At 39.2% G+C, this 13,153-nt stretch overlaps 1 protein-coding gene across 1 annotated transcript in view; it reads right to left on the minus strand.

Moving 5' to 3' along the window:
- RB1CC1 (RB1 inducible coiled-coil 1) overlaps positions 1-13,153 on the minus strand; it is a 176,599-nt gene that overhangs the window by 19,538 nt on the left and 143,908 nt on the right. The window contains 1 exon segment of the mRNA XM_030553083.1: positions 1,025-1,083. Within this exon segment, the coding sequence (XP_030408943.1) occupies positions 1,025-1,083 (59 nt within the window).

The raw sequence follows: 13,153 nt of genomic DNA on the forward strand, positions 1-13,153 counted from the left end.
TTGAAGCATCTTGTTCCCCCACTGGTCCCTCTGGTCAGGTGTTAGCTAGGCTAGGTGAACTTTTTAACCCTTTACAGGTAAAAGAGGCATTAACCCATAACCATCTGTTTATGACAGGCTGCATGCACTCGACTTTATACAATCTGTTTTACAAAACCGGTTTATGTAAAATCAGAATAATCCCGTAGTGTAGACATACCCTAAGACAGCCACAAAGCTACATCATGAAACAACTTTCTAGTTCAGATCCAACATCTCTCAGACCGCTTAATAATAAATAATATAGTTAATTGCAATTATCTTGCTTGTTCTTAATCATGATAAAATTACTTGGCACTCAGTTTGAAACACCCTTTTCTACCTCACATTATTTTTAAGTAACCATACAAACTCAGATGATCAGAAGTGGGAACTAACGCATAAAATAAAATACCTTAAAGAAAAGGATGACCTTGCTGTAAACACCAACAGTGAAATCTGAAGTTAATAGCAAAAAGCCCACTGACATCTGTGCGTCCTGGATTTGCCCCCAGTAATTTTTAATAGCGCCTAGCCAATTACCATGATAGACATCTCTGAAAAAAAGGCATCTTCAGAAGTAATCTTGGGAATTCATATGGTCACATTTTTAGCACTGCACAGTTATTCTGAATGGAGAAATTATTTCCTAGGCGTAAAATCATAGCTGAAATCGCAAACTAGATTTGTCATTATAGAAAAGCCATGAAATGAGAATGAATCCAAGTTATGGTGATGAAAGTATACAAATCATTTAAAAATACATTTGTAGCCTTGTGGACCGTGTATTGAAAGCTAGATTGTAATCAAATATAAAGAATCAAATTTAATAAAGATTTATTACTAAGGAAATTCACTGTAGTCTCAGACATGAATTTGAGGTTAAGATGCTGAAAAGAATTACTAAACATTACTTTCACATACTTTACCTGTACATTTGTTACTGAAGACATAAATTTTATGGAGCCATATCAAGAACAAAATGTGAGAATAAAAATATACTTACTCTCTGATAGCTATTTTTTCAGAATGTCTTGAAGACACTGAAGACATGCTTTGGGACATCTGGAAAAATAATGAAAAAGTAAACAACCATAAAATACTGGCAGTATACATTGTAGATAGGGGGCAATTAAGATTGTTTGGATTTATATATGAACCATGACAAAAATATTAAAACTAACACATGTTCTTAGTACCATCTTGACCATTTTGCTTGTGTGTATACTTTCCCTTCTCTTGTATTTTGCTTTGGTCATTTAAAAATGTAAGCTTTTTAGGACAGGGATTGAAACAGCACATTTTAGGTGTTTCCATAATATAAAAATTATGGAAAGAATAATGATTACAATAAATGAAATTTTATTTTGTATGGCCTCAAACTATAGCCCAAAACACTTTAAAGAGTTAATATCAGAGTGAAAGAAAACTTAAGATGTAGAAAAAGAAAATTTTTTAGATGAGATAAAAATAAGCAGAGCATCACTAAAGCATAAGAAAACTGCTGCAGATGGTAGGCAGTTGAACAGACAGCCGTGGTGGGACTGTGTGAAGGGTCAGAGAACTTGACAAAGCTAGACAAGAGAAAGGAGCAAGGAAGAGGATAAAGTTTACGGATGGTTTTAAAAACAATCAGGACAATTTTTGAGTAGAACCTACAATAATTAGTGAGCAAATGAAGTGTTTAATGATTGGGCACAATATAAATCAAACTACCTGTATGTGTGAGAAAGTGGGCGGAAGCATTTAACACAAGCTGGTGCAGGTAGGATAAGACTTATGGAGACCAGGCTGAAAGGAGTTGAAGACAAGGATGAAAGTTTCAGGAGAGGCAGAAGTGATGCAGCAATGTTGCAGAGGAGGTGGAAGGCACATTAGCAAACAAAAGAGATGAAAAAGTTCAGGTTCAAGAATTTATACTCAGTCCTGTGGACAGTGGAGGCAGATACCTCATTTGAGAAATTATATGACGTTTTGTTTTTCAGGATAACTCCTCTTACCCAAAGGAGTATATCAAAAAGTACCTCACAGTATCACAATTTTACCTACCAGAAATTAAGGGCAATTCATTGCAGTGCTTTTCAATATTTTTTTAAATATATATAAACCCTTCATCTTCAATGAATTTTAGCTCCTCTTTTTGAAAATGCATTTTTTTTTACCTGAATGGCCACACCTCAAAATGTATTGTTGCTCCATTGTTTAACTGTGCAGTAGATGATGTACTTTTAAATGCCATGTGTTGAAAGTATTCAAGTGCATAAAAACATTTTTCAATAAGATAGACCAGGCCAGTGCAAGGATGTTTTGCGCCCCTAGGCGAAACTTCCACCTTGCGCACTCCTTCCATCCCCCCCACCCCCCGCGACCCAGCCCTGAGGTGTACCCCTGCGGCAGCTCCTCCCTCCGCCCTGAGGCACCCCCGCTGCCCCAGCTCACCCCTGCTCCGCACACGAGCACGCCAAAGTGAAGCAGCTCACCCCTGCCCCGCCTCCTCCCCGAGCACGCCGTGGCTGCTTCGCTTCTCTCGCCTCCTAGGCTTGTGGTGCCAATCAGCTTAGGCGCCGCAAGCCTAGGAGGTGGGAGAAGTGAAGCAGCCACGGTGTGCTTGGGGAGGAGGAGGGGCAGGGGTGAGCTGAGGCGGGGAGTTCCTCTGCGTGCGGCACCCCCCCCTCTTACTTGCTGCAGGTGGCCCTCCCTGCGCTCCCCTGCCCCAGCTCCCTCCACCTAAATGCCAGCGGCTGCTGCCGAAGAAAATTGTGCCCCCCAAATGCCAGTGCCCTAAGTGACCGCCTAGGTCACCTAAATGGTTGCACCGGCCCTGAAGATAGAACTACACACATTTTCAAACTGATTAACTAAAACATTGAAGATATGAAAATACTTAAAAAGGAAAGAAATTTGACAGATACTGAATGCCAGATTTAAACATGGCTATCCATAATTTTATGCAACAGGCATATACATTTTAAATCAAATCCAATAATCACCTACTTTTGACAACAATCCTAGGACTACGTTACTTTGGTGAGAAGGAATCCTCAGTAGCTACATATCCCATTGAAGGAAAAAGGATTAATCTCCTCAAAAATTAACAGGTTTTCATAAGCGTATTTATTCTCTGAGAGATTAGTTCTGTGCTGCAGATTTGTGTGGTTCATTAGCACGAGTGCCAAACAAAGAGGTTGCTTCCTCTTTTCTCATCCTATATTTTGGAAAACTTCTAGGACAGTTCAGTGAAACATTTTCAGATCATAGTAACCTAAGGGTTTTTTTAATGCACAATCAGATGATTTAAATAATGTTGCATTGTGAATGACTTCTTTCCCAGCTGCCTATTCTTTCTTTCCTCACTGCCACCCTGAAAATAAAGAAGAGCCTTTCTGCCAAAGATGTAAATTTCAGAGAGAAACAATCAAAACAAAAAGAATGCCTTAGACGAAACCATCTTCAACAATGCAAATGTACATAATGGAAAGCACCGATCTATGTACTTTAAAAACAATTTGTCTTAGGAAGTTGTGTAACTGCCTTGCTGATGCAGGCACTTGCACACTATATTTAAGATACAACTTTCAAAGGTGCCTAAAGGTTTAAGGCTCCCAGTTCCCACTAATATTCAATGGGAGCTGGCTACCTAACTCCCTTGTGTCCCTCCCATTTGTCCAGCCTCAAATGACAGCTAAATTCAATACCTTGGGGAGTGTTGTCAAATGGCTAGACACAGAGAACTGAAACCAGATGCAGGGCTGCCCAGGGTGGGAGGGAGGGCAAGTGGGGCAATTTGTCACAGGCTCTGCAGTTCGGGGCCCCTGGAGCTGGGTCCTTCATTCGCTCTGGGGGCCCCAGAAAACTCTCGCGGGGCCCAGGCCCCAGGAGCTTCTTCCGCTGCGGGTCTTCAGTGGCAATTCGGTGGTGGGGGGTCCCTCTGCTCTGGGACCCGCCACCGAAGTGCTGGGTCTTCGGCGGTGACCCCAGGCCCCCTGAATCCTCTGAGCGGCCCTGACCAGATGTAATAGTTCCCTATGACACAGAGGTGTTCTAAAGCTTAATTAAGGTGAAATGTAATTGGAAAATCATTACTACAGTTTACCTGAGAACCACAGTAGTTAATTCTTACTCGTGCTTTTCTATACTATTGAATAAACAAACTAACTGTCTTGTGCAGCTAAGTAACTGGTTGCAGGCTTATTTTAGAAAACTAAAGAAGAAGAACAGACTTCTGAATACTGAGCCACACTCAATACCATGAGAAATGAAATATTTTAATCAATACTTTAAGTTCCATATTCCTTAGGTTAATAATAGTCCCTTTCAGAGTCAACCCAAAGTAAGCACTGATTATGGCTGAATTGCTTTAATATATTTCTCTTGCTTTGTGTATTTTACATTTAACATGAAAGCAAATGGAAATACCTTACAGATTCTCACATGCATGTTTTCTTCATTCTCAAATAAGTATATATTGTAGAATTTGTCTGATAGTATCATTACATAAGATACTGCAATACCTTAATAAGACAGTAACAAGCTAACGTTAGGTTGTTTTTTTTCCCCACTAAGTAACTTTGAATGATATTTCATAATAATTAGGAGATGAAAATGTCTATTATAGGATGCACATAGAACTCAACTAGGAAGTTTACACTTTTTTCTAGACTCGTTTTGGTCTAAAAGAAAATATATTTAATAAAAAATATGATCCATAAAAACTCTACTTTTGTAACGATCATAATTGTCTGCATTCTTGAAGACAGTAGATATTCCTCATTTCCTCTGCTAGAATAGCATTTCTAATTTTCTCTCACTCCACCTTTAGTCAACTGATGGGACATTTCCTCACCATCCCCTACTCAACTGCATCCATGGGGAGTGGGAAGGAGAAACTTCAAGAAGTGGCTCTTCCCGTGGCCTTGAACTTGATCCATGGAAATTTCCACCCCTAGAACCTATGTGGGGCAGGATGGAGGCAATCAACGCTTTAAGGCTTTCCTGTGCACCAATACTTTAAGCAGAGAGGGTAAAGAAAAGGGTGCCAAGAACCTCTGAGGATAGAAGAATCTGCTAGTATGAGAAGACGCCCATAGGTACGCTCCCCTTGCAATCAAGAGTACTGGTACCAAGCAATCAATCCCATAACGTTCTCCTACCTTCATGGTTTATTGATGAATGCTTGTGTGACAGGTGACTAGAAAGACTTAGTAGTATTGACCACAAAAAGGTGATTTGAGGGATGGAGAAGAAGCATACATCTTTGGGAATGTGAAATGATAACCACATGAATGAGAAGGGAAAACATGATGGGGGGGGGAAATATAGGAAATAGAAAGAGATGCACCAAAATACTTAAAATGAAAAGAAAGTGATTGAAGGGAAAAGGATAGGGAGGAAGAAAAAAGTCAATGTAAGTTATATTAAAAATATTTAATGTAAAGTTGAATGACATTTAGTAAATTGTAAATAACGTCTGTCTGCATATATGAGGAATGGAGTGATCTTCCTGCCTCTGGTGGAAATTATTACCCTCTACAGATTCTACTGAAGCATACAAGCAAGGGATGACTTAAGACTATTTTTAATAATACTATCGCTTCATGCACCCAGGGCATCCCCCTTCTTCACTGATGATTTCAATCTCTTTCGGAAACTCAGAAATGACAAAAACAGAGATGAGAATCCAAAGGAAAGATAAGGAAAAGACTCACAGAAAAAGACCCTTGAATAAAGAACAAACGAAGAGAGGAACTGGCTTTTTACTCTACAGACGTTTTCACGGGGGAATCACACAGGTCCCTCAGGGGAAGCTTCTCTCACTGAGATCAGTCTGCAGTTAAGGACTTCTATCTCTATTTTTTTCCCACATTCATCCTCCTCAGTGATAACCCACCTCAAATTACACTGACCTGGTTCAACACAAATACTATTTATATTTTCCACTTCCAATTGGTTAGCTAACCCAACAAGCTTTACCCACACACCTGCCAAGGACAAAAGGGAGTAAATTTCTCTGCAACTGGCAGGTACTTCACAAAGCCTGCTTGGTTGTAAATGCTGCATACAAAATCTCCAGCTGCACAACACACAGGTAGGATTTTTAAGGAAGCCTCAAACTTATTCTTCACAGGACAGTCCACAAACATCCCATGACAAAGCTCTTAGGACACTGGATTTTCACTTGCTTCAAGACACGTCTTTTCATTTCCAACAAGAAAACAGACTGAAATACTAAATATTTAAACATTTTTATTATTTCACACTTAAGAAAAATTCATAAATACCATAACTATCAGCTCTAAGAAGCACTTTTCAGCTACTCTCTAGATTGCAGAACCCATGTTTTACTGACCTTCGAAGCAGTACAGGTTCCTTCTCTCTACATTATGTTTTTCACATGTCAAGATATATGTTACAATAGCTGCACTAAATATGATATGTTTGTAGTTCATAGTGCTACATATGGCCAGAAAAATAAAATTATTTAACTTGTTCCCATTATTGAAGAAAGGTGATAACCGCTTCACAGTTAAAGCTACGTGAATAAACTTTCCATTTTAAGCTTGATTTTGACTCAAAAGTTTACCAAAACTAAACCAATTCACAGTAAGTTTCTGAAATTTCCTTCTCAGAAGAAACTTTCTTCAGATAGCCTGGGGTGAATGCTGAAGGAGGGGCCAAGCCATTTGTCAAATGACAGATAAGTCAGTTTGCCAAATTGCCAAAAAATGCCCCAAATTCTTAATGCTTTGTATCATAGCTCTTAAAACACTGTTTGGCTAGGGAACTCCCAATTATTTTATTAGTACCTCCTGTGAAAACATTCACAGCAAAAACCTTTCAACCAATCTCAAGGAAGCAGGTATGGGAAGAATAAGTACTTTTACCAATGTTAAAGTTTTTCTCCAACTATTTCAGAACAACCGTAGAAGCTCTGTAGTCTGGAGAAGGAACCTGACATCTGAAATTCCCAGGGTCAAAGAGATGTATTTTCTTGTTCCTCTCGAAAAAGTCATCCAGATTTGGCCAAGTTCTAAAAGTTACAGAAAATCACCATATGCACATATGCAAAAGAACCTCTTTTACACTTGCCCCTAAATTTTCCAGTCACACTACCAGTCCCTCACCTCAGAGCAGCCTTTTGGCCTAGGAAGTAAACTTGGCTGGTAATGAACTTCTTCCACCAACTGGTATTTCTGTACCCTTCTTAACACTTCCTGAACAAAGCCTTATATCTATGATAAGCCACAACCTAGTATTAGTGTCTGCATTTTGCATATGAGGTAACAAAGTCTCACGTCTTCTCAGGCGGAGGTGGGAATAGGACCCAGATCTTTCATAGGGCATGCCCAAGTCAAATCAACTTAGCCAAACTGCCTTTGTGTTATATTTGCATTACTTAAAATCATCACTGATGAAGTTTACAGATGAGTAATAGATAATGAAGAGGACAGGTCACTGATAAGAGAGCGATCTGAAACACTTGGTAAGTGGGGTGCTGTCATGGTACAATTCCCCACTCTGAGCCTTAGCGTCCAAAAGATGGGGTACCAGCATGAATTCCTCTAAGCTTAATTACCAGCTTAGAACCTGTAGCGCTGCCACCAACCAGGAATTCCAGTGCCTGGTATACTCTGGTCCCCACAAAACCTTGCCCGGGGACCCCCAAGACCCAGACCCTCTGGATCTTAACACAAGGAAAGTAAACCCTTTCCCTCACCGTTGCCTCTCCCAGGCTTCCCCTCCCTGGGTTACCCTGGAAGATCACTGTGTGATTCAAACTTCTTGAATCACAAAACAGAGAGGACAATTCACCTTCCTCCCTCCTTCTCTTTCCCCCTCCCAGACTCTTCCTGAGAGAGAAAGTAATCTTGACACAGAGAGAAATTAGCCTCTCTCTCCCCTTTCCCTCCTGTCTCCCCACCAATTCCCTGGTGAATCCAGACCCAGTCCCCAGGGATCTCACCAGAATAAAAAACCAATTAGGTTCTTAAACAAGAAAAGCTTTTAATTAAAGAAAGAAAAAACAGCAAAAATTATCTTTGTAAATTTAAAATGGAATAGGTACAAGGTCTTTCAGCTGTAGACACTGGGAACACCCTCCCAGGCTAAGTATACAAATACAAATTAAAATCTTTTCAGCAAAATACTAATTTGAACTCCTTTCAGCCAAATACACATTTGCAAATAAAGAAAACAACCATAAGCCTAACTCGCTTTATCTACCTAGTACTCACTAGTCTGAACTTATAAGAGCCTGTATTGGAGAGATTGGAGAGAAACCTGGTTGCACGTCTGATCCCTCTGAGCCCCCAGAGTGAACAACAACCAAAACTAACAGCACAACACAAAAACTTCCCTCCCTCAAGATTTGAAAGTATCCTGTCCTCTGATTGGTCCTCTGGTCAGGTGACAGCCAGGCTTACTGAACTTGTTAACCCTTTACAGTCAAAGAGATATAAAGTACTTCTGTGCTATTAACTTTTCTTATCTGTTTATGACAGGTGCAAGAGAAAAATATGCCTTTTAATACAGCCGAATTTAACTTTCTACATCTAGGGACAAAGAATGCAGGCCATGCTTACAAGATGGGAAGCAGTGATTCTGAAAAAGACTTGGGGGAGGGAATTATGGTAGATAATCAGTTGAACATGAGCTCCCAATGTGAGGCTGTGGTGAAAAGAGCTAATGCAATTCTTATAAACCAGGAAATCTCAAACAGGAGTAGGGATGTCACTTTACTTCTGTTTTTGTCACTGGTCTGACTACTACTGGAATACTGTGTCCAGTTCTGATGTCCACAATTCAAGAGGTTGTTGATAAAACTGACAGGATTCAGAGAAGAGCTAAGAGAATAATTAAAATACTCCTTACATAGTGAAAGACCCAAGGCACTCAAATCTGTTTTGTTTAACAAAGAAAAAAGAGTAAGGAGTAACTTGATCATAGTCTGGAAGTATCTATATGGTGTGTAGCTATCTGATAATGGGCTCTTCAATCTAGCAGACAAAGGCATAACAAGATCCAACGACTGGAGGTTGAAGCTAGACAAATTCAGGCTAGAAACAAGATGCACATTTTTAACTGTGAAGGTAATTAACCACTGGAAGGCTTTATCAACAGCTGCGATGGCTTCTCCTTCACTAGAAACTTTTAAATTAAGATTGGATGTTTTTCTAAAAGATATGCTCTAATTCAAATTGGAATTAATTCAGGGAAATCCTATGGCTTGTGTTCCCTTCTTGCCTTAAAAGTAACACTTTAACCACTACTGAACACTTTCTTTACTGAGCCAGAAATAGAATTTTGGAATATTGAAACCCAACAGTACAATGTCACCTCGGAAAGTTGTTCAAACCACTGGCAAAGTTTGTGACATCATCTCTTACTGCTACCAGTTATTTCTTTAATTGCAATGGTACTAGAGGTCTGTGCCATATACACTGGGGAATCATTACAACAGACTTCCTTTTAAAAAATTTTTAAATAAATAACTGTGCTCTGGTAAGGTTGTCCTAAATAATTAACTCCTTCCCCTAGAGCTCAACCACCTTCTGGATGGCACCCAGATGCCTGCGTAGGTGTTAAAACAGCTACTGTCTCCTTATTTGCCAAAACCACTTTTACAATGCAGTTATGCATTCTAATTCAAATATATATGGCATGCTGAAAATTTGGTGACAGAATACAATAAGGTAAAATAAATGAAAAACACAATACTTATTGTATTAGATAGTTGCATAATTAATTACGTTTATACTGCCTTTTTAATGTATTCAATGTAGTCACACAATCCCTGTTTACTGTAGTAACTACAATTAGACACTTTCCAGCAAAATTAGAGTCCAGCTTGCCACGGAGTAAATATGGTCTTGCTTACATTGTTGTGTAAAATTTTTATTTATTTAATTAACACATTAAAATTTAAAATGTGTCTTTTAATTTGACCAGGCGACCTTGTTAAAGGTACAAATGAATATCTAGACCAGTGGTGGCAACCTGCGGCCCATCAGGGTAATCCACTGGTGGGCCGCCAGACCGTTTGTTTACATTTGCATGGTCGCCTGCAGCTCCCAGTGGCCGAGGTTCACCAATGGGAGCTGCAGGTGGCTGTGCAAATGTAAACAAATTATCTGGCGGCCCACTAGTGGACTACCCTGATGGGCCGCAGGTTGCCCGCCACTGGTGTAGAGGGTCTTTAATGGCCTCTATGCTGCAAACACTTACACATTCAAGCAGTCCCACTGTGTTTAACAGTACTACTCAGATGTTGTGTAAGTATTTGCATGATAAAAACCTAACGCATTATTCAGTATACAAGTATAATGCATCCTAGCGACATCCTCCTCTTCAAAAAAACAAAAACAAAAACACCACAAAAAATAGCATCAGTACTCTTTGCAAGTATGGAAGCCCCTTCATGACTAATTTCTCATTAATCACTCTTTTCCAAACTTTCTATTTCTGCTCTTACTTTAAGATGAAGAGACTAAAGCTGAAAGCAGTGCAAAATACGCAAGGAAGCACTGAACTTTTAATAATGACATTTCCGGTATCGTTCTCTTATTCAGTCTAAAATCAGATTAATTTTGAGTACTGCTATACATGAGAGACAATGTCACCTTTGAATCATCCTCAAAGTACAAATAAGTCTTTTTTCCCCTGAAAGTTCACATCTAAATTTGGAACCTATCAAATGTGTAAAAGCAGTTTAAATTGTTCTTCCCAGTTTGCCAAACTTGAAATATCTTGCAGAATTTGCAATACTTGAGAAAGTTATCCAGTTATCTTCTGATTTGTAAAGCCAAAGCCTTACATATTTTGGTCTTTTATATAAGTAACATTTTGTTCCTGTTTCAGTTTTAACGTTTTATTTTCACATTTTAACGGTTTTCAGACAGACAATTTTAACCCTGTTTAGATAATTACTTAATTTTTGTTTTAAAACTCCTTAACATAGTGTAATGCTGACAGACCCCGGTCATCTGCAGGTGGGATTGAATCTGGGACCTCTGAAGCTTAGTGAATGAGCTTATATTCCATGTTTATCTTAGGCTGTAGCAGACTCATTAATATCTAAGTGGTCTAGATGCCACTAGAGAGGGACAGAGTATCACACCCAGCAGGCATGGGTTACAATAGCACTTCTAATATATTCTTGTGAATCTCACAAATCTAGACCAACAGTCTGACAACCTTTCCATAGAAAGAAATAGAAGTTTCCTATTGCCCAGTGTTTCCAAAAATAACCCTACTATTCTCTTTTGCCTTTATTGTTAATGTGCAAAATAATTAAAAATACAATAGTACAATTTCTTAAAAGGAAAGCTTTCAGGTATTTATTTTGCTGCTGCTAGGGGAGACCCACACATTAACTTTTAACTAAAGTGAAGTATTTAGTGTGTACATTGTCTATTACACGTAATACTTTAAATATATTAATTCTCTATCATAATATGATAGCATCCAAGCAAAGAGTAGCATTAAAACATGAATGCAAACTCAGGTTTTACAAACAGATCAAGAAAAAAAAAATACTTTCCAGGTTTGTGCCTGTTGCAATTCAGGCAGAGAAGAATAATGGAAGGCGAACACTGACGTAATTATTTTGTAAGAAACTTGGTGGCAACATGCTTACATTTCAAACTATCAACTCTGGCATAGCATTATATAGGCTCCCCAGTTTCTGTACTATTATGAAGCCAAGTAACAACATAACAGCCAGCATGATTTCCTAAAATATCTTAACTCTTAAATAAATCAACATATCCTTTTTCAATATCTTTATATTCTTTTCAGGTTATCCCAGTAGGATAATTTTTTTATCATCTGTAAATTGATACTTGTGCTTACATGCATTAACCCAGGTTTACTACTGAGTTACCATTAATATGCAGAGCTCATGTTTTTGGCAGCTGGCATAAAGGTTAGGGAGCTGTAGAGTTTCTACAGAGAAATTTCTGAAGTGGTGTACCAGTAATACAACTAGCTGAAAAAAATTCCGTCTGAATGATTTTCTGACAAAAAATGTCTTTCGCAAAATTAAAATCTTCTGTGAAAAAATTTCAGCTTTGCTGAAAAATGTTGATTTTCCATCAAGAAAATCAAATTAACAGCTGCCTGCCTAGAAGGCTTTTGTCAACTTCACTTTCTGCAAGTAAAATTGACAGAAGCTTTCCAGAAGGCTGTTGAAACCCCAGGTGCTCTGACTCCCCAGACACTCCTCCGCTGCAGAGTACCCTGCGGCCGGGGTCACTACCCTTCCAGGGTTCATGGCTCTAGGACAACCCCACCATGCCAGAGGTTCCAGGGTCTCTGCCATGGAGCGTCTAGCTACTACTGCATTACAAATGAATACATAAATAAAAATAGTCATTAGCTTTTCTTAATCACCATCTCTTTTTTTCCAAATGTGGTTGAGCAAACAAGTTAAAGGACATTTAACAATACATCAAGTATGCATGGGTAGTGCTGCAGAGGAAGATAAAATGCAAGACAAAGTAATAACTTCAGATCAGATTAAATTTTTTTAACTCAAAAAATTATTCTGTAATAAAAACAAGTTTGCAAAGTACAGAACATTTGTAACTCTCCTTTTTCCTCAGAATGAATCTTACAATTTTCAAATCGAACCAATTTTCCAAGACAAGGTTATAGTGAGATAAACCAGGGTTTTATAATGGAAAGGTGGTTGCAAACCAGTGGTGTGTGCAGAAATTAAAATCTGACCCCTTTTGGAGGGACACATTCTGTCGTCCCCCATTCTAGGAGCTTGTTCTCCCCCCTCTCCCTCTGCACTTGGCCTCAGGAAGAGCTCACTGCACCCAGTCTCAGGAAGAGCTCACTGCTTCCCACTGCCCCAGTCCTGAAAGAAGCTCGCTCTTTCCCCTGCCCTAGCCACAGCAGGAGCTCCCGCTCCCGGCCCCCCGCCTGCTTCATGCCCCTGTTGCAAACCTAACATGAAAAAGCTACCATTTCACTATAATGCTAGATTTCTGGCTCCTCTGCCCTACAGAAATTTTGATCAGAGTAATTGTTGGCTATTGATGATACTCTCAGGTTAAAAAACATGTCTGCACTGCAAGTCATGTCTGAAATTCTGTGCTGGGCTTCTATAAGACATCTCTGTCCCCTTTCCTGA

Source organism: Gopherus evgoodei, chromosome 2 (assembly GCF_007399415.2).
Source record: "Gopherus evgoodei ecotype Sinaloan lineage chromosome 2, rGopEvg1_v1.p, whole genome shotgun sequence".
Taxonomy (NCBI): Eukaryota; Metazoa; Chordata; order Testudines; family Testudinidae; genus Gopherus; species Gopherus evgoodei.